The 27,390-nt window shown below is 41.9% G+C and overlaps 1 protein-coding gene across 6 annotated transcripts in view; it reads right to left on the reverse strand.

Annotated features, from left to right (window-relative positions):
* LOC147020267 (uncharacterized) overlaps positions 1–27,390 on the reverse strand; it is a 162,424-nt gene that overhangs the window by 49,642 nt on the left and 85,392 nt on the right. For all 6 annotated transcript variants that reach the window (XM_085895514.1, XM_085895513.1, XM_085895512.1 and 3 more), the window contains exons 10-15: positions 24,072–24,139; positions 22,328–22,425; positions 21,698–21,931; positions 20,581–20,678; positions 11,099–11,176; positions 3,437–3,496 (exon numbers count right to left, since the gene is read on the reverse strand). In XM_085895514.1, the coding sequence (XP_085751640.1) occupies positions 3,437–3,496; positions 11,099–11,176; positions 20,581–20,678; positions 21,698–21,931; positions 22,328–22,425; positions 24,072–24,139 (636 nt within the window). The remainder of the gene's footprint in view (positions 1–3,436; positions 3,497–11,098; positions 11,177–20,580; positions 20,679–21,697; positions 21,932–22,327; positions 22,426–24,071; positions 24,140–27,390) is intronic.

A 27,390-nucleotide genomic window follows, 5' to 3' on the forward strand; every position in this document is an offset into this window, starting at 1 on the left:
CAGTATGACCGGTAGAAAATGTATTTGACACATTATTATGTTTCCATATCTTGAGTATTCTATGCAGAATCATTTTGATGAGACAGTATGAATCAAAATTAATGCTCCACTGCACATCTGCCTTCCTTCCCCTTGCCTCATCCTTACCTCCTCCCAAACTCCCTCCCCCCTATAAAAAAAATAAAACTCTCTGGACATTCATAAGCATTACAGCTGAAATGCGATAAGCTCTATAATCTCTTAACCTGAACCGATTTTCAAATTTTTAACTGCTGAATTGAACGAAGCAGCAGCTCTGACTGCTTTAAAAGTTCATTTTCCCAATTTGCACATCGTTTGATACTCCGGATGTCTATGACCCAGCCAGCCGTTCCTTATCAACTGTTTTGTTGAGTGCTTCATAGTGGTGGGTGGAATCGATTCCAAAGCACTCAATTCTAACCATGGAATCGAAAGGAATGGAGTAGTGAACCGGAGTCGACTTCGATACCGAGTAATTCCAACTTCATGGAAAGAAGCAATTTTTCGTTGAAAATATTTTCATCCCTGTTGGGCATGTTCCGATTACACATGGCCTGGTAATGAATTAATTGAAAAGGAAATGCCCCTGAGTCATCCCGTTTGCAATGTAGCAGCAAAAGCAAGTCATTCGCAAACTAAACATGCCCCAGAGGAATGTTCCTTTTCAATGAATAGCAAGGCATTTAGAGATGCCCGGTAAAGCGTGCCAATTGCTTTGCTGATGGATGGTCATGCTGATCTTATGTAGCAAGTCTCTGTAGGAGGAGATGTGTGACAAACAAACACGCAAACACCGGTTTGTGAATTATAGTGAGGATGTCGAAGCAATTTTTTCAAGTTAAACTTTTGATTCATAACTGCAGAGATCAAACTAAATACTGTTATTGTTAAAGGAGGTTTGATGTCAGGAATACTTGCAAAAAACATGGACGAATCAAAATGTACTGGTTGCAAAAATATTCATCCCCTTCAGATCAGAACTTGGTGGAAGCACGTCTTAAAGCAATGACTGCAATGAGTCTTTTGGGATAGGTCTCTACCAGCTTTGCACATTGAGATGGTGAAATCTTTGCCCATTTTTCACGTGAAATTTGCTCTAGTTCTGCCAAGTTTGATGGGGATCGTCAATGGACTGCATTCATAAAGTCTCACCATAAATGTTCAATTGGGTTCAAGTCAGGACCGATTTGGCCTCTGAAGAACATTTATTTCCTTCGTATTCAGCCACTCCAGTGTGGCTTTAGCTTTGTACTTCAGACCATTATCATGCTGAAATGTGAATCTACTACCCAGTGTCAGATTCATGGCTGACTCAATCAAGCAGGTTTTCCTCAAGGATTGTCCTGTACTTTGCACCATCAATTGTCCCTTCTATCCTGACAAGCTTGGCAGTCCCTGCTGATATAAAGCAGCCCCATTGCATAATGTTGCCTCCACCATGCTTGACAGTGGGGATGGTCTTGACTGGGTGTTCGGTTTGGGTCATACAAAACACTTTTTGAATTTAGACCAAGAAATTCAATTATTGTCTCGTCTGCATGACCATAAAACTTTTCACCACATGCCCGCAGTATCATTAAGATGCTTTTTCGCAAACTCCATATGAGCTTTTCGATGCATATTTTTCAGTAAAAGCTTCTTTCTTGGCACCTGTCCAGAGAGGCCAGCTTTGTGAGAGGAACAGGATATTGTTGAATGATGAACACTCACCCCCATTTCAGACATAGAGACTTGCAGATCTTTCAATCATTGTTGGATTTACAGTGACACACCAAACCAGTTTCCTGCTTGCCTGGCTAATGAGTTTGGATGGGTGACCTCATCTGCGTGGAGTCTGGGTCGTATGATATGTCTTCCACTTGTTAATGATGGATTTCACTGTACACGAAGGGACAATGAGTAACTGAAATCTTTAAAGGCTTGTTTTGGACCTGCTCATGAGATTGAAAGGCTTGTTCTGGACTTGCTCATGAGATCCAAAGGCTTGTTCTGGACATGCTCATGAGATCCAAAGGCTTGTTCTGGACCTGCTCATGAGATCAAAAGGCTTGTTCTGGACCTGCTCATGAGATCCAAAGGCTTGTTCTGGACCTGCTCATGAGATAGAATGACTTGTTCTGGACCTGCTCATGAGATCGAAAGTCTTGTTCTGGACCTGCTCATGAGATTTAAAAACTTGTTCTGACCATCTCTTTTGCCTCCATGCTGTATCTAATGCTCGTTCAAGATCTCGGGTTTCTGGATTTTCACGCTGACTTCTCTTGGTTGGACAGTCATATGGTGGTGAGTCAATATGCAGCTTTTGAAAGCATTAATGCAAGATTTCTGGGAAAACACCATTTTATGTTCTTCCATTTGGAGCCAAAAGAGTCAAAGCTTTTGAAGTTCCTACTTGAGAGAGGTGAACATGAGAAATATGCATAATAAAAGAATACTGGATATTTTATTGTTTTATACATCATCGAGGCCCGTGGAAGGGCAAGAACACAGAACAGACAATGTTGTTCATGGCAGCAACAATCTTGACACAAAAAGTAGAATCGGAATCCAAAAAGATCGATACTGGCATCCCTAGGCAATGTAAAATCAAACCAGGCATAAAATAACCTTCAAAAGAATGAAAAAAAGAATTTTGGAGCCAGTTTACCTCATGTCCCATGGAGCCCATTATTTAATTATATTTGGTTGCAAAAAAAAAATTTTTTTTTTTTAAAAACGCTCTGCTAATTTTTTTTCGACATATTTATTTAGGCCATGAATTCCAATCGTCAAATATGGAATCAGATTTTGAATATCAGCTTCCAATAAGCCTATATGATACATTATGCACTCTTGCCAAGAGTCAGTAACATTGCACCTCGCCTCATACAGCCAATCAGCGGAAACCACGAACAGACGAGCGGAGAGCAATCTCTGTCTTGTATAAAGGCAGCATAACCAAGGTGAAAGGAGCAAACTCAATTACTATTTGAAATTCAAAATAAATACAACAAAGCAGCTCTTCAATTAGAAGGCAAGCAAATGCACATCTGAAGGAAAGAGACTGGAAAACATGATACTGTACTCATTGGTATTATGCTGGGACAGTTTGCTATGTACTGTAACGCTCCACTGATAGGTTTTCCTGATAGGTTTTCTTACATTATAGGTTTTCTGATGCAATAGGTTTTCTGATGCAAAAGGTTTTCTGATGCAATAGGTTTTCTGATGCAATAGGTTTTCTGATAGGTTTTCTTACATTACATGTAAGAACTGATACCAAATCATCTTCAAGTCGACTGCAGTTTGCTCTGCACACTAACAATACCAGAGTAATCAAAAAACAACAACAATGATGATCAAAATCATAAGCAGTAATTACAGAGATTAAAATTATAATGAGAGTTGTGTGGTGAGAAGTACATGAGGGCCTTACCTTTGTGTCACTGTTGTGAAGCATCTCAATCAGGTTATTTGGTGGTGGGTTCAGGACTTTCTGAAATGACAAAACACAAGTAACTGCACAAGCAAATACTTGTTATTTCTACGATCACATTCTGCCCACTTTATTTCAATTATTTTATGATTGGCATGCAGAGGAAGCAACAAGTCCATAACTACCGCACAAGCACTGCCATCCTCTCCCGTGCAACAAAAACAATGCACGTCACCCCTCTCCAGGTGACTGAAAATGTCAGTCCATCAAGGAGCAATGATTTTTAACTCACCTGGACTTTAGTCAGTGAACTTATGCGATCAAGCAGTGTCCATAAGTGAGTCAGTCAGTCCGTAAACACTTCAGTCATTATCGCTTGAACCAAACACGATTTTGATGAAACTTGGCCACAAGTTTCATATCCAATGCCTAACAAAGGTTCATTGACGGTATCAAAATCTGCGCTCATTGAGGGGGTCTACAGGGGTTTTTTGACCCCCCTCCCCCGAAAAAAAAACAAAATAATAAGCATTTGCTCTCTTCTCCAAAACTACAAACACGATTTTAATTAAACTTGACCACAACCTTCATCACCCGTAGTGCACCAAAGTGTATTGACCGCATCAAAATTTGCACTCATGAAGGGGTTTACCGGGGGGGGGTGGGGGAGTTGAGCCCCCCAAAATAAGTATGACCACAACTTTCATCATCCATAATGTGTCAAAGTGTATTGACCGCATCAAAATATGCACTCATGAAGGGGTCTACAAGGTGGGGGGGGGGGTGGGTGGGTGTTTGACCCACCCCAATAAAGGTATTTGCTCTCTTCTCGGAAACAGGCGGTCCAATTTTTTTTTAAACATTTTTCAATTAAAAGAACAATGTCTTCTCATGTGACATTACTCTTCTACAAATGGCCACGGTATATTGTCATGATTATAACAGCCATCTATATATAATGGAGCAAGTGTATGTGATTATGTATGTTTGTATGTATGTCCTCTCTTCACCCATTGGTTGTACAGCTGACCTGACATCAACCACAAATGTAACCTGAAATACTTAACCTAAAAGTACCCAGGGGACCCAAAAGACCCAGATGACCCTGAGAATCGAAATGACTCCAAGGACTCAGAAATCAACAAGGACTCCGAAGACCAAATGGACCCCAAAGACCCAAAAGCCTACGAAGAACCAAAAGACCCTGAAGACCCTTAAAAACCTAAAATACCCCAAAAGACCCTGAAGATCCTAAAGACCCCGAAGACCCTTAAAAATCCAAAACACCCCGAAGACCTAAAATACCCAAAAGACCCCAAATACCATAAATACCCAAAAGGGCCAAACTACCCCAAAGAGCCAAAATACCCCAAAGACCGAAAAGACCCTAAAGACCTAAAAGGTAAGACAAAAGGTTTAAGTGCCGCTGAATGGGGTATGGTCGTGTACCAGCCAGGCGCATGGGTTTGAGTGTGCCAAGAACTGCAATGCTGCTGGGTTTTTCACGCTCAATAGTTTTGCGTGTATATCAAGAATGGTCCATCACCCAAAGGACATCCAGCCAATGGCTCATTGATGAAAGAGGCCAAAAAAGGCTGACATAAATTGTGCAGAGAAACAGATGGGCTATAGTTAATCAAATGACAGTCCAGTACAATGGTGCCGAAAGACCCACAAAAGAATGCACAACTAACTCTTCATACCTTGACACAAATGGAGTATGGCAGCAGATGACCGTACAGAGTTCCACTTCTTTCAGCAAAAAACAAGAACCTGAAATTGCAGTTTGCTAAGGAATGAAAACACTGGACACTGGACGATTGGAAAAACATTTCCTGGTCGAATGAATCCCGATTCTTGCTATTTCACGTTGATGGGAGGACTAAGGTATGGAGAAAAACCACATGAGTACATGCATCCATCATGCCGTGTGTCAACATCTCAGGCTGGTGGTGGTGGTGTGAAGGGGTGGGGTGTGTTTTCAAGGCACACATTGGCCCCTTGATAAAAATGCAGCAGCGTTTGAATGCCACAGGATATCTCAACATCATTGCCAATCAGGTGCATCCCTTCATGGCAGCAGTGTATCCCTCTTCGAATGGATTTCTTCAATAGGATAGTTCCCCGTGCCACAAGGCTGGGATTGTCTAGGAATAGTTCCACGAACATGACAGTTAATTCAGCTTCCTGTTGTGGCCGACCCAGTTACCAGATCTCAATCCAATTGAGCAACTGGAGATGAGATGGAACGAGCCATTTGGAGTAGAGATCCACTACCAGCCAACTTGACACAACTGTGGGAAGCATTGGAGTCAACGTGGGCCAATACCCCTGTTGAACACTTTCAACACCTTGTGGAGTCCATGCCCTAATGAATTGAGGCTATTCTGAGGGCCAAAGGGGGTGCAATATATAGATTGTTGTGGGCCGGGTGTCGGCGGCGAGCACGGCCGCTAGATGGAGCAGTAGAGTCGGCTCCACCGAACACCCAGAATTTATAGGTCGTCACCCCGGATAACTCTGGAGCTGACGGGTCGCTTAAAGGACCGTGGTCACCAATACTTCGACGGCGTGGGGTATGGTTAATTGCCTAATTTCAATATACCTAAATACCTACGCAGTCGAACTACCGGGGAACCAAACCCTCGGCCGACTCTGTCCGATCTGAGTCGCAGATAACGACTCGGAACTGGTGTAACCGAGCGGAGTTTTACAGAGCCACGCCGGTCCAAATGTACAACTACGGCAATGGCCTTCCTAATTCCCAATACGCACCGTGGCAAACCAATGGCAGAAAGGACAAGGACGAGCTGGTACATTCAACAAAAGGGATATTTATTTACAATAACAATTGGGGAACGAGGGGAGCACATAAGGGCAGAGTTATCCGACTAAGAAATGAAATAATGTACAACAAAAACACTTAACAATTCTACTTATAGATGGGGCCCATGGACACACACACACACACACACACACACACACACACACACACACACACACACACACACACACACACACACACACACACACACACACACACACACACACACACACACACACACACACACACACACACACCCAGGAGATGGACCTCGAGGTCTTTAATCGGCTCTCCAGCCGAGGAGGATAGTTCGGCTGGGAGTCAGAATGGCTGGCTAGTCGTGCGAGCGTGCGGCTGGTCGTCCACACCTTCCCGGAGCTCCAGTCGCCAAAAGCACGGACCAGGGGAGCCGAACCCAGAGGAGGCGAGACGAGGTGATCACCCTTGATGAGAATCGTCGGCCGCTCGCTACAATGCGCCAGACGAAACACCTCTGAAGCACGGGATCCAGTCCGCCGCAGACCCAGACAGAAACGCTTCGAGACACACGGGATGCAATCTCTTCATGCTAGTTCCAACAACCACTCTTCTTCCTCTTTAGGAGGGAGGGGCTTCTTCTCCTGGCCATTCGTCTCCTGATAGGTCGGACCCATTGCGCGATTCCCTGGCCGTCTCCCATTGGATAGGCCCACGGTAGGCGGGGCAACTCCCACCCTTCTGGGCGGAGTCCTGATTGGAGGCGTTTGTAGCTCCGCCTACCTCCTCACCTCCGACCACGTGCGTAATGGCGATGGCGTTGAGTCGGAAACGGGGCGGGTGAGACGCCCGCTCCTTGCCGATTGGCCAAAGAGGACGCCATGCTCATGTTAAACTCCGCCCACGCACGCGCTCGCCAGCGAGTGTGCCGTGGAAGAATGCTGTGAGCAGAGTGTTGTTGTTGTGAAAGCGATGTAAAAGAAAACCCTGACTATCAAAATAATTCCTCAGCGCATGAACATTTAATCACCCATTAAACATAGGACGGGACCCTACCTAGAAACACATACTTACCGATATAACTGATCTACGGGGACCTGTCTGTTGTGTGCTCATGGCTGCCAGATTAGTAACAATATATATATATATATATATATATATATATATGTATATGTACTGTATGTATATCATGACGATGTCACATAAATAGGTACAATACAAAAAACACTAATTTAAAAATAAATTTCACATGAAAATAAAATGATTGATGAAACGATCAAATTTGGAATGAATATCAAACAAACAAATAAATAAACCGATTATGATTATTCCATTGATGTTGAACTTTTATGACGTTTTGGGAAATGCTTGAACACATTGACTGCCGACTACGATTATACTCGTCGTGCTGCGTGTATCAAATTCTGCCACTACGAGTATTCTCGTTGAAAATATTACGCTATTGTATTGCAAACATAAAATGGTGGTGCCAGATAATGAAACAAACAATTTGCTGGCAGTCCAATGAACATAAATCTACACCATAATCATGATAAAATTTGTGTCGTACCATTCTATGCGAGACTGAAAAATCACTAAAGTGTGCAAATATATCGGCACAAAGCTCACTTCAGCTCAACTAAGACTAAAGAACAGATGGTTACAACACGAAAACAAATGATGATAACTGAAATGAGCTGATTCTACATGATCCAGGGCATTTGACTGCCAGAAAGAGCAGCAGTCAAAGTGTTAAACATGTTTTATTTTGGGGGGGGGGGCGGGGGAGGAAAAGAGAAATTCCTGCTCCTAAAGATATGTTACAACTCGGATTATATGGAGTTACATTTACAGTACAGAACCTCAAAACTCAAATCAACTTTGTCATGGCATATACTGCTCTTTTTCCTACATGCACATCTGACAAACATGAAAAACACGTTTTGCTGTTGTGTTCCATTTAAAACTGCCCAACACACCAACAGCACAATTGTATGATACTTGAATGCAATTATTGCAAAATTAGTTCTTAAAATACCAGTGCAGGTACTAAAATGTAACAGCACAGTTTACAGTGGCCTGCAAAAGTATTTACCCCTACCAAATGAATGTATTGATAATTTTATTTCATGATCTAGATCTAAGTACGTTTGTACATTAACTCTGTATGGAATAAAGTGATGGAGGTGTCAACATGCTTACTCACATGTCCACTTCACTCTATCCAACAGTCTTATTCTCCTTTTCAAGAAGTTGAAGAGAGAGGAAAGGATACCAAGAAGTTTTTCTTTTTCTTTATTTTTTATATTATAGAGGATTTTTTTGGTTTCTAGAAAAATAAAGAAAATGAATTCATACCGGTATCATACATATTTCTTGTGGATTTGTGGCCCTGAAATGGGACTTTGGGTTTGATGAAGCTTTTCAGCTAAACCTGAGGAAATCCTCATCAATGCTTTCCTTGTCGAAGATGGCATGCAACTCCTTGTCTGAATTAGGGTAGAGCAAGTCCACATCGCTGTCCATGTCATTTGCAGCCTCCTCCTCTCAAATGATGTCGTCCTCTGGCCGTCCATGTTGTTGGTGATGCAGCATTTCAGAAATGCTCGCTTCATTATGTCCAATGGTATCTCCTCCCACATCTTAACTTATGGACGTCTTATCAGCCATATCATCGGGTCGATGTTGGGAGATGTGTGTGCGGTGTCGAACCGACAGGTGATGGAATGCCATAAACCTGTAGGCCCACGACAGGCTGGCCGTGAAGTCCCCAACATCATCCTCCTTAGCTAAGCTCTTCGCCTTCATCCTGAGAGCAAGTGTTGAGATGGTGGAATCCTCTGCTCTCTTCTCCTGGACCTAAGCGACGAGACACTCCTCGAGCTGAGGCCACTTCGCTGAGTTTCCCCTCAGTGCCTTCTTCTTTCTTGGCATCTTCTCTATCGTTACCTTGCTTGTTCTCCACCACCGGATGACGGATTGTCCATGCTGAATCGCCACCCAGCTTCCCACTTCCTAAACTCTTCTGCAGACCAGCAGACAGAGAGCTTGAACGCTGTGGTGAATGAACGCCTTGACATCTTGATAGAATGAATGATACATGATGTAATCTGGTGACATAAGCCGAGGCACTCACAAAGCACAAAGTGGCCCTTCTTGAGGGTCACGTGACTGCCCCCAGCCTTTAGTCGGATGCACGCAAGCTTATATGAGGTGGGTGCTCTGTTATTAGACTAGCGATTGACCCTGTTGTGAATAATTCTTCTTCTGATGTGAGACCAGGTATTCTTCTTCTTTTGCATTTAATGGCATTTTCAGAGCAGTGAGGCTCGATATTCGCCACGCACCTAAACCCTGGGTGTCTCCGTTTATATTTTTAATTCAATTTCCGCACACGGTTAATAAAGCGCTGTACAAACGCTTAACCTGAACCAATTTTCAAAATTTAAACGGCAGAATTGAGCTTAACAGCAGTTCTGACCGCTAAAAAAAAACAGTGTTCATTTGGAATATAATTGACATTCAGCGTTGATCGTTTTTAAGACTGATTTTTTTTTTCTATACCCGTGTATTAACCGCACTCCCAACTTTTACCTTTTTTGCTGATAAAAAAAGTGCGGTTTATACACCGGAAAATAAGGTATTGCTTTCCCTGCAGGATTCCATGACACAATATTCCTATCCCTAACATACTCGCCTCTCAGCTGTCTCGCCTAGATTTGAATCCTGGCCTAACTATAAACTGCCATCCCGATGTTTTGCAGGGAGAGTGATTTCATCAATATGTGTGCCATTCCTCAGACTGATGTTAAACTGGGTGTCCCATCTGCAGGCAATAGTTGATGGACGTTAAATATCCCAGGGTGTCTTTTGCGAAAAGTAAGCGAGCTATCGCTGGCCCATGAACAAATTTCAAAATTTTTCTGCCCTAACTACAGCTGGGAAGGCAACGGCAAACCACCCAGTATAACCTTTTCCAAGAAACTGCTTTGGTAAAAACGACACTGTATCAGAGTATGGTACATCAGAATCAGAATCCCTCATAAAGTGTGTAAAAACAGTAAAACCTTCAATATCGCGGTTTTGATCAATCATGGCACCCTCTTTATGTACCGATTTAGTTATTGTGGGGCTTAATATCAACCATTTGCAGTTTTTGAGCTGAGCTGTGATGGTTATCTCACACCATGAGACCTTCGGACCATTAATAATGGAATGGCGCCGAAATTTAAAACAATACACAAAAGTGATTTTTAAAAAAATTTTTAGTTATTCTCTGGTTTACGGAACTGCAGAATGATTTATCAAAGAAACACATAGACAGATTCCAAAGGAAATGATTTAAGATATTAATAGGAGAGGAATGGTCGGGGTGACGGGGCAATTTTAATTGCTTATGAATGTTTAATCAGCTTCAAGGCAGCAGGAGACTTCATGGTAAAGCCAATTTATATGTATTTTACATGTTTATTCAATTAGGATGTGTATATTATTGGTTGCCACCTTCCTCTATATTTTCTCGAAGCCCAAGAACCTAACCCCCCTTTTCCCAAAAGTCGCTTGGTTTTAACTATCGTGGTTTTGAATATTGTGGCATTTTCTAGGAACGTCACACCCCCAATATTTAAGGGCTTACTGTGCATGTTTCTACATTGAAACTCAATTAAGAAGTTCTGCAACAAAATTTTTAGAAGTCATTGGATGAACAAATAATGATATGATGAGCAATTTAACAACAAAATCAAATAAAAGAGCAAGGTTTGCATCAAGGTAAAGACCATTTTATGAGATGTTAAAGAGAAGAATATCAATAATGATAATAACAATGAAGGCACAAATCATTCTTCATCATGTAAACTTACCGGGCCAGAATTCCTCAACAGATCTTTCAACCTTTCCACTTCCTGCCTGAGTTCTCTAATGATCCGAACATTTGGATCCTGAAGCAAAAGTGAAGAAACATTTACATGCAACCACCAGCAAAAAATATTTTCTGCAGAGTAAATCCCAGCTTCTCGGATAGGACTTTGAGTGGGTTTTTTTTAATTCTCATGATTTAAAAATAAAACAGAGGGACATTGTAATCAGCTCCGTCTGTCTGTCTGTCCATCCCTCACATTATCTCCTCCTAAACGGTTATGCAGAAATTCACCAAACTTGGTAGTTATGATCGCCACATAGCAAGAAGGTGCGAGAGGAGTATCATTTTTGGCTTCCTCCTGGGGCCGTGGGGTGGGGTCAAAAGGCCAAATACTGAAAAATACAATTATGGGCACATTTAAAAACATTTTTAATGAAACTTTGTATTTGGAATCAACAATCAAAAATATGTCACAATTTTTTCAATTGTACCCCCTGGTTCATGCTCCAGGGAGTGAGGCTTTAAAAGGCCAAAGGGTCAAAATAGAAGATTTTTTTAAATCTCAAAATGTGATATTGGGTCATTCCTGGTGGAACTTTTTTCGTCATCCTTCAACTTTGCTTGAGGTGGGAAGCGTGGCGATTTGTGATGGCTGGCATAGATTTTGCAGTAGTTTAAGTTTTGAAAACTCACTCTGAACCCCATTGTCCAAGTCATTAATATAAATTATGAATAATAACAATCCCAGAATTGATTCCTGAGGTCCTCCACCATTTACACCGTCCCAGTCAGAAATCCTCCTGTTCGCAGCCACTTTTGCTTCTGACCACAAAGCCAGTTTCGAATCCAGTTGGCTACTCCACCAGATAATCCACAAGCCCTCACATGAGCCAACCTACTTGTCTGTGGTACCTCATCAAAAGATTTTTGAAAGTCTAGACTCTAGATAAGCCATGTCAACTACACTTCCCTCATTTCCCCAATCAGAAAGTGCTTGACAGAACTCCAATAACATTTGTTAAACATGATTTCCCTTTAGCAAATCCATAATGACTTACCTTTAATTAATTTGAAATTATTCAAATGGTTTCCTATCCATTCCTTAATCAATATTTCTAACACCTTCCTTACAACTGAAGTCAAACAAAGAGATCTAAAGTTCTCCAATTCTTCTTTGAATTCTTTCTGAAATAACAGTGTTTCATGTGTCATAATATAATATATAATGTCATAATATGTCATGTGTCATAATATGTCATAACAGCTTAATATAATGTATGATCATCCCTTAATGTTCCAAGCTGTTTCTTTACTTCCTCTACTGCGACTTGTATCTCCTCTAAAAGCCCTTGCTCACCTCTGAGATTGATACTCTCAGCTATTGGAAGTTCCCTGAACAATTCTTGTGTAAATGTAGAAGCAAAAAACTATTTAATAAGCCTGTAATCTCACCATCATCATCCACCAATTCCTCTGTGTTATTCGTCAAGGTGCTCACACTTGTCTTAACCTTTTCTTTATGACCTATAAACTTAAAGAATGTCTTGCTGTTACAGTGCCTTTAGAAAGTATTCACACCCATCGACTTGTGTCACATTTTGTTGTGTTACAACCTGAATTTAAAATGGATTAGATTGAGATTTTTTTGTCACCAACTACACATAATACCCCATAATGACAAAGTAAAAACATGTTTTTAGAATTTTATACAAATTAATTAAAAATGAAAAGCTGAAATATCATGCTTCAATAACTATTCAACCCCTTTGCTATTACACTCCAAATTGAGCTCAGATGGATCCAATTTCCTTTGATCATCCTTGACATGCCTCAACAGCTTAATTGGAGTCAACCTGTGGCCAATTCAATTGATTGGACATGATTTAGATTCAAATCGTAGAGGGGGCGTGGTGGTAAAAAGGTTCTTAACCTTTTTACCACCACGCCCCCTCTCGTAGTTGGTCCTTGCCACCACGCCCGCCCCCCCCCTCCACATCTTCAACCAAATTATTAAAAAATCCCCCCTGAAATAAAAGGAAAAACTGAAAAAAATGCACGTTTTTAGTCTTTTTATTGAACAAAGCTTAGTGCATGTTTTAGCTTAGTGCATGTATAAGCAACACTCATATACACAGCATATTTAATGATGACATTTCATGAGATACTTAACATTGCTTCTTCGCTACCAGATCTTGAATGCGTGATCGAATGCCAGAGATAACACAACGCAAATCCCCTTCAACGTTCAGCTTGTTTCTGTACTTGGTCTTGACAGCAACGAGCGTGGTAAATGCAGATTCACAAAGCTACGTTGATCCAAACATTGTCAGAATCCAAAGAGCTTGATGTGAGATCAAAGGGTAAACAGGAAGGTACGTGACCCAGAACGTCTCTAGATCCAGTTTTTTGAACTCTTCTTCAGCCGAGGAGTTGAACTTTAACTCAAGAAACTCCTCTTGAATGTCGTCTGAAATATCAGCTTCTTCACATTGAAATGGGTTCCTAATGAATTTCCAGGCTTCGCGCTTCTCATCTATATCCGGAAAGTATCTGATGAATTCTGCTTTCAATTCAGTCAGATGAGTAATTATTTGTTTCTTTAACTCAGAATCAAGGTAACTGTGAATGAGAGCAGAATCCAAGTTAGCAAAACTGGCTGTATTTCCATCCAGAATTCGACATTTCCAGAGGTAGAGTTTGGCCATGAAGGCTCGAATGACGTCATCGTGCATGATTATGTTGATGTTTTTCCCTTGGAGTTTGAGGTTGATGGCATTCAGAACTTCAAAGATGTCCACCAGGTAAGCTAGAGATAGCAAAAATCCTTTAGACTGGAACTTGTCATGGAGATCTGCTTTCTGCTGCAAATGTAGAAATGTTTCCACTTCTTGTCGTGATTCATAAAGCCGTCCAAGCATGTTTCCCTTCGAAAGCCATCGTATGTTTGTGTGGATAAGCAAGGCTTGATGTTCAGAATCCATATCCACACACAGCTTTTGAAGAGACGACTGTTTAAGGCTCCAGCTTTGATGAAGATGACTACCTTGATAGCCAGGTTCATGACATCGCTCATTTCAGCAGGTAGAGTTCTGGATACTCAGGCTTCACGATGAAGAATGCAGTGCATACCTATAGCAGATGGACCTTTTTCTTTCACTCTTGTTATGAAACCAGATTGTAAACCAAGCATGGCCGGAGCTCCATCAGTACACACCCCTACCAGCGATTCCCACGAAAGTTGATTTTCCTGGAAGAAGTTTGGTATCACTTGAAAAATATCTGTTGCTGTTGTATAATTTTCCATGGGATGGCAGAAGAGCATTTCCTTTTTTACACTATTGCCTGACATGAAACGAGCATACATCAGTCGTTTCGTCCAACTGGATGGCAAATACAGGAGAAGCTCTTACTTGGTCGAGAACTTGATCTTTGATGTATTGAGACATTTCATCGATCCTTCCCTTGACGGTATCATTTGATAGAGAGATTTGGGAAAGCTTGTTTGCACTATCCATCCCCAGAATGAGCTCTGCTGCACGCAGTACACTTGGTTTCATGAGAGTCTCTCTGATGTTATGGCTCTTTTTGCTCTTTGCAATCAACATGGCGATCTCATAGGAAGCCTCAACAACCTTTGAAGTCTGTTGCCGAAATGCTCCACTGCTGTCCATCTTAGCTTGCTTCAAGGACTGCCTTTTTGTTTCAAAGAATGCCTTGAGTTTGGCAGCTAGAGCAGGATGCATTGTCTTCAAGTGGCGTTCCAAGCATGTGGGTCGCATGCCATTGCTCAGTCTTGTAGCATATTTCGCACTGGAGTACCTCTGTGTCACCCTTTTGGAGGGACACAAATCCAAATCGAATATATTCATCAAGATAGTTCTGCTTTTTGCACTCATTGCAAATGATTTGGTTTGAAATGGGCACTGCAAATCTGTGAAAAAAAAAAATTTAATATTAAAATTTAAATAAAATATAAATTTTAATATTAAATTTAAATAAATGTTAAATTTTAAAATTAATTTTAATACAGAAAATGGTAGGCCTAGTAGCGAATAGAAAACGAAAATTATTAAAGGCGATACTTTTGTTTTTTTTAATGTTCATCACGATATTATGCAAACACTTGTTAAGAGAATTCCAAAAATAATTAGAAAAATTCCTACTTTTTTCTCCAGGCTTGCGCCCCCTCTGGAAATTACTCACGCCCCCCAGGTTAAGAGCCAATGATTAGAAAGAAAGACACCTTTCTATATCAGGTCCCACAGTTGACAGTGCATGTCATAGCAGAAACTCTACCATGAAGTCCAAGGAACTCTCTGTAGAACTTCAATATGGAATTGTGATGAGGCATAGATCTGTGGAAGGATATAAAACAATTTCTAGTATTGAAAGTTCCCAAAGAAAATTAGGAAATGGAAAGAATGAGCTCCATCATTAGGAAATAGAAAGAATATGGAACGAGCCAAACTATTCCTAGAGCTGACCGTCCGACCAAATTGAGCAACTGGGCAAGAGGGACCTTGGTCAGCGAGGTGACCAAGAACCCAATAACCACTCTGACAGAACTACAGGGTTCCTTGGCCGAGATAGAAGAACCTTCTGGAAGAACAACAGTCTCTGCAGCACTTCACAAATCCAGGCTTTATGGGAGAGTGGCCAGATGGAAGCCACTCCTGAGAAAAAAGCAGATGACAGCATGCTTGGCGTTTGCAAAAAAGCACGTGAAAGACTCTGAGAGCACGAGATGAAAGATCCTGTGGTCTGATGAGACGAAAACTGAACTCTGTGGCCTAAATGCAAAGCGCCACATCTGGCGGAAACCGAGCACAGCTAATCATCCATCTCACACCATCCCTACCGTGAAGCATGGTAGTGGCAGCATCATGATATGGAGACGATTTTCTGTGACAGGGACTGGGAGACTTGTCAGGATCAAGGGAACAATGAATGGAGCCAAATGCAGACAAATCCTTGAGGATAACCTTCTTCAGAGTGCAAAAGATCTGAGACTGCAGTGAAGATTTACATTCCAACAGGACAATGACCCCAAGTATACAGCCAAACAACACTGACATGGCTTCAGTACAAGATCCTGAAAGTCCTTAAGTTGACCAGTCAAAGCCCAGACTTGAATCCCATTGAGAATCTGTGGAAAGACTTGAAGATTGTCGTTCACCAACACTCCCCATCCAACTTGACAGAGCTTGAGAAAATCTGAAAAGGAGAATGGGAGAAAAATTACCAAATCCAGATGTGCAAAGATGATACAGGCATACCCAAGAATACTCGAAGCTTTAATCGCTGCCAAAGGTGCTTCTACAAAGTATTGACTCAGGGGGTTGAATACTTATTGATGCAAAACATTTCAGCTTTTCATATTTCTTTCATTTGTAAAAATTTCTAAAAACATATTTTCACTGTCATTATGGGGTATTTTGTTTAGATTAGTGACAAAAAGATTTAAATTTAATCCATTTTCAATTCAGGCTGTAATACAACAAAATGTGACAAAAGCAAGGGGTGTGAATTATTTCTGAAGGCACTGTATGTTTAATATTTTTGACTATATACTTTTCATATTCTCTTTTGGCTTGCCAGGTTTTCTTAACGAACCACTGTTGCTCCTATTCAGATGGGAGTCGGACTCTAGTCCTGTTATTTCGGACTTGATGAATGCCTTTTGATTATCTCTGTATTCATCCACCCTGGTCTCTTTCTGCTTCTACCGCGACACCTCAATGGAATATACCTACTCTGCACCTTCCACAATTTCACCTTGAATGTTGCCCATTTATTTGATGCAGACTGCTGATTCATTAACTTTACCAAATTTATCGCAACAAACTCTATTCTCATACTATCAAAGTTTGCCTTCCAGGAATAAAACAGCCTTACCCTACAGTATCCTGAACTCCACATATCAATGAGAATTGACTGAAAAATTAAGTCTCATCAGTTGCAAGAGCACAAATTTATTTTACAGCAATGCAATTACTGTCCAAAAGAGAAGGGAATGTCACTAGGAGTTGGGCCCTCCCTCTCTTGGTTATGTTTATCAAACTCAAAAATCCAAATGATGCAAAACAATCTTTTGTGAATGATTATAAACTTGAGATTGTATGTTCAAACACAGGATTGCAACTGCATTATTGGCCATTTATTACGTATAACCCCACCTCCAAACCATGATATCCCACAAAAAGGAAGAAAAGGGAGGATTATATAAGAAACAAAAGTAGTGGAATGTGGAAGGAGTGGGGAGAAAAGGTAAATGAGGTTGGGAGAAAATAGAGGAAAAGTAAAGGAAGCATGCTGTCTTTCCCTGTATTATGGCACATGTACCTTGCTTTATAGTGTAGGATTGTGTTTGATCCATTTGCTTTAATGTTGACCAACTTACATGGACCTTCAAATTGAGGACCTGCACAGACTCAAAAAACAGAATCTGACCGACAACAACCAATGCTATTGCAATACTGCACTCAACAGCCAAGGTACTTGATAACTTTTGAAGAAAGCTGTGGCTTTGTCAATTGGCTGGGCTGACAGGAAGGCCTAGAAGTATGCACACTCACCTCTAAGCCATCTCGCCTGGGTATGAATCCTGACCCAGCTATAAACTGTCATCCCAGTGTCACAGGCAGGGCAATTCATCAATGTATGTGACATTCCTCAGATGGACGATAAACTGGGTGGTGCATCTGCTGGCATTCATTTGTTGAAGGTTAAAGATCCCATGGTCCCCTTCCCGGAGAGTAGGCGAGCTATCGCCGGCATAATGGCCAAATTAGAAATTCCTGCCCTGAGTAGGAGACGGCATGGCATCAGCGGCACAGCCACGCCCTCAGCCAATGATGCTACCCTGCAGCTTTGTGCTGCACATGAAAGAAGAAGTCAAATGGGTTGGCCTCTTTGGCATTAAAATATTAGTACATAGCGCATGATGCATTTTCAAATGAATAAGCTAGACTAATTTGGTCATCGTTTATGAATATGTTGGTATTATATGTAAATGTAATGTCCTTGTCCTGCTTAATCAACATATATCAGAAATGAGCAACTTTCCTGCTCATGTCTCCTGTTCTTCCTCTGTTCAAATTAGTTTGTCCAATCATACATGCTTGTGAGAGTTCACATATCTCCGGCTATTCTCAAAGAGCTGCCTCACAGTGCCAGCGAGTCTGGCAGTTCATTCAGGCTATCCGGCATGGAATGAAAGCCACCATATCACTTCATGACAGGTCTACTATAACTGCCGTTTTTGATATGAACTCAACCCAGAAATTATTCCACAGACACCTGCTCTCACTTGTGCACAGATTAATCCCACCTCGTTTTCAGTTATCATACTCTTCCTCCAGCCCATGGTACACTGAATCCTGCAGTGAGGAAATTGACTTGAACAACTTTCCTTCTCTTCCTGGAGGGCAAATATGACTGAAGGCAACCTGAGATCACTCCACAAAGGCCAGAAAAAGTGCATCTACTCTCAGAAGAGGCAGAAAACAACATCTGTCCAACCTCAAGAATGAACTTTCCAATTGGGGTCCCTCCACAAAATCACAGTGACACCTAGTTAAGTTTGTCACTGGTGTATGCTGCCCCTCCATTTCTTCCCTCACTTCAAATGGCATCACAGCTGACTCAGCTCGTGAGAAGGCCAAATCCCTCAATTCAATTCTCTGTTCGATTCTAGATATTTTGTCCCCAACTCCTCGCACTCTGTACTCATCCTTCCCAGTCATACCCAACTGCTCCTGGAATTTCTTTTGCACCTGAGAAAGTGGAGAAGTTTCTGGCAACCCTCCACTCTGATTCTGCAACTGGACTGGATAGCATCAGGACAAGCGTCCCAAAAACCAGCTCTGCTGCTATTGCACATCCTCTTTCTACTCTGTTCACCCTATCGATTGGCTGAGGACCTCGATCATTCTCCATCTGCATGGAAAACAGCTAACATAAGTGCATTATACAAACATGGTTCAAAAAGATATCACCTTAAACAACAGACCTATCAGCTTACTTCCAATCATCAGCAAAGTCATGGAATCCATAATCACAGTTGACACCACATCCTTCTTTTTCTCTCCAAAAAAACAGTCTGGCAACCCCTCCCATGCACTTTCTTAACAATTCTCTTTATAACAGTCACTCAAACTTATGGGCCTCACTCTCAACCATGATCTTTCCTGGGCAAACCACACTTCCAAGTTGGCCTCCAAAGCCAGTCGCCGACATGACATCCTCCATCGTGCAGTCTTTCCTTGGCACATTGCAGCTTTGATATACCCCCACGGCCTTCTTTGGCATCTTGATGGAGAACTACTCTCCCCTTTGGGCTGGCCCACCTGCCTCACACCTTGCTCAGCTTGACGCCATGGAAAACAAGGCCTTCAAATTCATTGGAATCTCTGGGGATGAAGTTGAGTCTCTGGGCCTATCACTTTCCCATTGCAGACAGCTCGTTCTACTGCCTCCTCTACTGATTCCTTTCTGGTCCTACAGCCTCTTCGCTTTCTATGCTCCCCGCTACCCCATCCCCACACACCCCCAGTTTCTGCAAGGTGCATGTGGTCTGCCAATAACCCTCTTCTGATGAAATTCCCAACATCCAGATTCACTGCTCACCTCCACTTATTCGTTCCTCTTTTTCCCTCCTGTGGAATCAACTTCCTCAGTCTCTTCAATCTCATCCTTTCATCCAATGCTTCTAAACAGCAGTTCACCACCATCTCAGATCCTCTCCCATCCACAACCATGAACTTACCCTCATTAACACTCTTAAAATACACCTCTCTTTCCAGGTTTCCAGTTTTGTCTTCCACTTCTGTGACTTCCAGTTTGCAGCTGTATGAATCTCCCTGTGTCCTCTCATTGCGCTCATTCTTCCCCACATCTCCTATTTTTACAAGTTTCTCTCTATTTGGTACTTCAAACCCTGCTGTTGGTGTGCCTCCCCTTCTCTTTCAACTGTTCTTTACATTCTGTTACATCCTAATCTCTTTTGTGTTTTATCTCCTCCATGAGCCTCAATACTACATCCAAAAAAAATTAATGTCCTCCGTGAGCTTTCCATCATTGTAAAAACCTTCTCTTTTTTAAGACTGAGAACAAGTGCTTATACGGGACATTTCAGAGGTACAATATACTTGCAGTGAAGTTAGAAAAATATGCAATGAAAACACTTAGGAGTGGAGTAAATGTTAAGAAACCAGTAATAAAGTTTTCTGTCACAAAATTTAAGAGTAATAGTAATCCAAATTCACATATTCTACATAATTTACTTGGACTGTATCTACACCAGTTAAGCAATCGTCATTTTAAAATGCAGTCTTTCAATCCAGGCTTTGTTAAAGCCAAATACAAGCTTTGCAATTTGAAAAGTAAGAAATTAGAAAATATATATATAGAGAGTGAAGCACCAAATAAATAAAATAATACAAAGATGGCTCATGTTTTTGAGATTATAGGACGTTCCTGTACCTCATTCACACGTGGCCTGTTCACAATGCTCTTTGCCCGTGCTGCGTACCGCAACGTACTCATTGTCTCACTGAAGGATGAACTTGAAGGAGAGATCGCTGCACATGCAAATAAATTATGGGACAGGAATAAAGGCAGCATTTCGGTGAAGAATAGCTCAGATAAAAGCAGTCGATGTTTGTACGGAAGAAAAAACAAAACTACACTTTCGCTTAAAAACAAGAAAATGGTTGATTTATCTGTCAAAGCAAAAGAGACGCAGACAGGGAAATTGGAAGTGGTTGATATCGGGTATATGACATCACCAATGACCTCACACTTGATGTGATACAGATGGTCAACACCTATTGATCTAAGGTGTGAGCACCATAAGACGTATGATTTAAGAATCTCCCAGAAACTCAAAGAACAGCATTTCATTGATAAATTTTGACCATCACTACCAAATGGTTTGAATGAAAAAAATTCCTTCTGCAAACATCCTACCAACCAACAATCAGCCCTCCTCCCTTCACGCAGCTTTTATTCTTTGCCTTTTCAATCCAGTTCCTTCTTCCTCGTATTCGCCTTTCAACCAATACGTCACTCATGATGCTCACACCTTGGACCACTAGATTTTGCTCATCCGTATCATGTCAAGGGTGTGGTCATTAGTGGACCTCACCTATCGTATATCAACCACTTTCTGTTTCTTAGTCTCTCTCTTTTGCTTTGACGAGGGATAGAATCCAAAATTGTCAGTACCTTTTCATCTTTCACAGTGGATAAATCAACCATTTTCTTCAAATTTATATTTGCCTTTGCTGCTCACGCAACCCACTATCTTCTTCTTCTTCTTCTTCTTCTTCTTCTTCTTCTTCTTCTTCTTCTTCTTCTTCTTTCGGCTGCTCCCTTTAGGGGTCGCCACAGCGGATCATCCGTATGATCCGCATAGTGATTTGGCACATGTTTTACGCCGGATGCCCTTCCTGATGCAACCCTGGTCGCCTCTTATGACACAGGGCTCACACAACCCACTATGTCTGTGCTTAAATTATCAACGACATATTTATGCACTTAAACTTAGCATTCTGACTGCATATTCAAATGAAAAGAAGTGATGGTGCAATTAGCTCACTCGCCAATACGATGGTCTTTGCATTTCCACCAAGGCTGTCCTTAAGCAACCGTGTGAGCACAGAATCTCGATAAGGCACGTAGCAAGGGTGGCTCGATCTTCTCCCAGAGATGGAAGAAAGTGAATATCCAGAAGTTGCAGGAGGGGCTTGGGAAATGGTATCTGAAATGTTGTCTCGCCATAAGTTCACATGCTGTGACCCAACACAGGAAGTGCTGAGCATCGAGTTTTCAGCTGTGGTACCAAGCAGGCAACAATGTTTAAATATGAGAGTTGCCAGCAACTATCAAGGCTTCTGGGCAGTAACAGCAATAGTTGAAAAGGAAAAACGAGACATCTTCAAACTTGGAATTGTGAAACTCGCATAACTACGGACTTATAAAAGGCCGTTTTCTTGTTGAAATAGACATTCGTGTCTCAGTTATTGTGGGCTCCAATAATGTATTCACGGGATATGGTTAGTGTGCAAATCATAATCCTATAATTTATTTAAAACACACACAGACATAACCATGGATGCACACTTTTCTCAAATACCAAAAAAAAAATTTTTAGACAAAAAAATTAAATCAATAAACCACACTATTACAGCCATTTTTGAACAACATCTTGTGATTGTGCAAGCAGTACCGAGTGCTGAAATGACGTTTCCAAGGGTAACAAGGGAGCGATTTATGTTCGCGCCTTCCATAATGCGGGTCCTGCAGAAGTTTGGGTCTGCTCTTTCACTGGTAGAGTGAAAAGGGTGAAGACAGTAAAGCACATTTCACCAGGACATACAGGTAGAGAGAAAAGTTACCTCTATCTCAGTTAACCAATAGCAAGTTTGTGATCAACTTTCCTGCATGTGTACATCATGTCTACGGAATTCATGAGCATACATTTGTAGTTTCGAGATGATAAATGCCCCAAAAAATAAAAAGGTTTTGTGTGAACATGTCTGCAGGGGAAAGGTTATGGGCAGGGGCAAGAAGGGAGATAGGGGTTGGGGGGTGGGGGGGGGGAGAGGGGGTAACAAACACTAAAAAGGGTGTTGTGTTGCCCTGATTAGTTCTGCTCAACCAGGCCGATGGTGTGCTCATGTCTAAGTGGAGCCAGGACCACGCAGTCTTCCATAATGTGTTTTGTTGAATGTGGGGCGGTCTGGCAGAGGTTGCAGAGGTTGCACATGTCAACAGTGGTGTCGTCGAGTCTGTGCTTGTCGTGTAAGAGCTGTGGGTGGTGTCCACGGTGGAGGCATGCAAGATGAACACGATTTGACCTGGAGAGTCGTTGGTCTGTGTCATGGATGGGTGGGGGTTTACTGCCCAGGATACCGTTTGGGCCTAGTTTGTTGTTAAAAAGTGTTGTGAGCACAGATGGAATAAATAAAGGAAGAATATGGGTTGTTGGTGGTGTTATTATTTTGCCACGGAAAGTTCTCTCAAACAAGTCTATGGCACAGAGACAGCCAGTCAATCTCCCAGGAGCGACCCAGAGATCCCTCAAACCGAGGATGGTGTACCCCTGCCTTCACGAGGTCAGGGCCATGACAGAGTTAGAGTTAGAGTTAGAGTTAGAGTTAGAGTTAGAGTTAGAGTTAGAGTTAGAGTTAGAGTGTGTGTGTGTGTGTGTGTGTGTGTGTGTGTGTGTGTGTGTGTGTGTGTGTGTGTGTGTGTGTGTGTGTGTGTGTGTGTGTGTGTGTGAGAGAGAGAGAGAGAGAGAGAGAGAGAGAGAGAGAGAGAGAGAGAGAGAGAGAGAGAGAGAGAGAGAGAGAGAGAGAGAGAGAGAGAGAGAGAGAGAGAGAGAGAGAGAGAGAGAGAGAGAGAGAGAGAGAGAGAGAGAGAGAGAGAGAGAGAGAGAGAGAGAGAGAGAGAGAGAGAGAGAGAGAGAGAGAGAGAGAGAGAGAGAGAGGAAGAAAGAAGAGACAGAGACAAGAGGGAAAGGGCTGGTCCATGGGGACCGAATGGCATTCTGACCATGACCTCGCTGCTCTGACGAATCCAGGCAGCAGGGAATAATGGGGAAGATTTGGCCCTGACTTGCGATAGGGGGGTACAACAACTGCGAAGAAGCATCCCCGATAGTTGCAGTATATGGTTGACCTATTTGGTGTTTACATCAGAGCATGTAGCTCAAAATATTGGTATCTCAAGTTACATTCCCATACACCATGTTGATTGGCCCATTGTCTGTTCATGGTATTGCAATTTATGTTAAAAAAAATTACACCGAAGTCTCCCAGCATCCGTGACCTGCATGTGATAAAATGTACAAGCTCTTTTATGAGCCCAATATCATTGTACAAATAAATATAAAAGAGTAAAACAATGGTAGAATGAATTAATATGAAATAATATAAATGACAATAAAACTCATTATAATGATTGCTCACCTGCCTGCCAAGTCCACCAAGTTTAACTTACTGATGACTTCACATGGTAGGTTTTCTTGAAGGTTTGCCTGTGTGAGAAAACAGAAAAAGAAAAGAAAAAGTGCAGTTAAAATAACTCAAAGTTTAAGTAAGTAATTAGTTCTTGCACATGCAGCACAAAATGCTATTTGTATCACTTCTATGGACATATAGTGGGGCAACTTAACTAAATATAGCATAACAATTGTGCATTTTGTGAGGAAAGCACCAAATTTGGCACAATAGTAGCCTATCATATTATGAACAGATTTGGATATTGAGCCATCTCAAATTCAGCCGCTGATGGCTGTGGCAGCCATTTTTCAAAATGGCCACCAGTGGTTACTGTTATGACACATATTAAAAGGGAAACAGCAGCTGGCCTCTCTCAGGAACGACGTGGCACTTTTCTCACGGCTCTACATCGGTTGCCAGACGAGGAATGGAAACCTTGAAGAGTTCTTTCGTCATGTGAATCAAGTGTGTGCTCCAGCTCTCTCCGATGGAGAAAGTCTCCGTCTCGGTACGAAGAGTGATCTCCTCAAATGCTTTGAAGAGTTCTCCAATTCCCAATCAGAGGCTCCTGATACCACCAGCTTAGTTCTTGATGGGGCAGTCATTGTCCAGATGCTGAAGCCTGCGGTAGCCAAGAACAACGTGCAGCTGATCCCGCCAACCAAGGCAGCTCTGAAGGAGCATGTGAAGAGGGTGGCCTACCAAGGAGGCCATGTGTGGGGTCAAACACTGCTACCAACGCCAGAGCTGCCTCCTCCATCCAGCTGGGGCTGGGTCAAGAATGACGAGGGGGTGTACGAGCCACACTGGACAAAGCTACCCAAAGCAGCCCACACCTGCTATGAGCTAGTATTGTGCAAGTGCAAGAAGAGCTGTCTAAAGCGTTGCAAGTGCAAAAAGGCTGCACTGGAATGCACAGCTTTGTGTGTGTGAGGGAGAGTGCTCACAAAATTGAGAGAATATTAACAGAGCAGATTGTCACTGATTCAGAACATTTAAATCAGACATCTCTCGATCAATTTCTATGAGTGAGATGTCGGTATTCATATGAATGAGACGCAGCCCATGATTCGTTTGCCACCATGCTCAACAACCACTGACTTTACATAAGCGATGTTGGTATTCATATCAATCAGACGCAGCCCTTGATTCGTTTGCCACCATTCTCAACAACCAATTTCTATGAGTGAGATAGTCGTCCGGTACAACAAATAATTAACAGCCATCTTGCAAAATGGCGGCTATTTTTAAACTTGAGGTGGCTACAGGTTATGTTTTTCTTAATTCAGCTTTTAATAAATGTTCCAACCAATGTTAGAGTGAAATTATAGTAACCACTGGTGGCCATTTTGAAAAATGGCTGCCACAGCCATCAGCGGCTGAATTTGAGATGGGCCAATATCCAAATCCGTTCATAATATGTTAGGCTACTAGTGTGCCAAATTTGGTGCTTTCCTCACAAAATGCACAATTGTTATGCTAAGTTGCTAAACTAATAACTATCCTGCTGACACAGTACTGTCAGACCCTGCTATTTGTGGATTCTCTGTTTGCGGACCCTCCGTATTAGCGGTATATAAAATATGATCTGCTTAGACATTCGTGGCCCTGTGCTTCACGTTTTCGTGGTTTCACAATTTTTCCTGGGCATATTCACAGGGGTTTTTTTTTGCCTTTTCACGGTTTGTTTGTTTTTTGCATGCGTATTCATGGTTTTTCATGGACATATTTGCGGGATTTGTGATTTTCTCTCATGAATCACAAACTGGTGGGAACCTATCCCCCTTTTTTCCATTGAAACAATGCCCCGCTATTCACGGATTCACTAGTCCCAGCATTTCCAAGGAGCATATCCCCCACGAATAGTCTGACAGGGTCCGACAGTACCCCAAATAAGAGGCAGGAACTCCAAATTTGGTCATTATCAGCCCACGATAACACACTTTTTCTCTATTCCTTCCTGACCCCTCACGGGGCCGGCCATATCTAGCGACCAATTAATCGGGTAGCATAGCAACTTTCTGTCCCTGGTCACATGCCTTATGTGCCGAACACCTCATGAGGGCAGCTACATTGTTCAACCGTTGGTGTAGCAAAAAGCAGCAATTTGGAATTTGCCCAGGGTATACAGAATACCTTGATCTTTTTGAAAGGTATCATGGGATTTTTAACAACTGCAATTGAATGCTAGCAAATGGGACAGCTTTCTTAATATTCCTTCCAAAAATGAAAAATTGACTCACAAACAGACTCGACCAACTATAGGCCAATGAGCTTGCTTCCCAATAAAAGCCAAGTCATTGGATCCATCATTGCTTCTGATATCAAATCTTCCCTGTTTTGAAACAGTCTGATCTCTGACCATCAGTTTTGGATTCCATACCAGTCAATCCATTTTGGACATGTTTCTGTCCCTCTCTCAGTCATGGTTGGAGAGCCTCAATTTCAAACAAGAGGATAGAGACATCAGATATTTCAGGCATCAGACAGCAGTCTGGTATCCTGCTTTGCTTGCCAAGCTCTCAGTCTGTGGCATAAAAGGCCAGCCACCTTAATTCCTGGATTTCTAACTGCCTCCACTCACGAAGTCAACATTTCGCCAACAATGGAACCCTTTTCTCACCTCTCCCTGTGAAGGCTGAAGTTCCCTAAGGCAATGATTTAGTAGCAGTCTTGTTCTTCATATACCTACTGCATTTGTGTATTTGTCTGTCCCCCTTCATAAGGACAATGTGAGTAGGGTTTTAAAGGCCAATCTTTGAACATGACTGTGTGTTCACGACGGTCTATTTTTCAGGCGAAAAAAAAACTCGAAAAACATTTTTCATAAAACAGTAATTACGTCTCTTCCATTGGAAATGTAGACGACTTAGCAACCGAGCATCAACGGCAGTGTACAGAAACGTTTTAAAAAATAAAAATAAACACAAGGCGCAGGGCGGTGAAATTTGCTGCACATGATGTGTAACGCGCGCAGAGTAAAACAAGTGTTCATTTACATCTGTAGGATATCTACTAAATAAAGAAGATATAAGCACACCTGACACGAGGTTGAGGCTTCAGACTTTGGCATGCTCATGAGGCTGCAATGTCGAAACAAAACATCCCAGAAGATAGAAAAGAGGGTAACAATTGTACACGTAGTGTAGTAAAATAACGTTTTTTTCTTGCTACGAAACATCATATCTTCCTGTCTCCTTGAATAGTTTGAATAAAAGAATTCCAACCCATTATTTTTGATGGGCTTTTCGGCTAATCTATATATTAAAGACCACTTTAATGCTCT

This window comes from Eptatretus burgeri, chromosome 9, assembly GCF_056783735.1.
Source record: "Eptatretus burgeri isolate ZD-2024b chromosome 9, Ebu_testis_v1, whole genome shotgun sequence".
In the NCBI taxonomy this organism is placed as follows: Eukaryota; Metazoa; Chordata; class Myxini; order Myxiniformes; family Myxinidae; genus Eptatretus; species Eptatretus burgeri.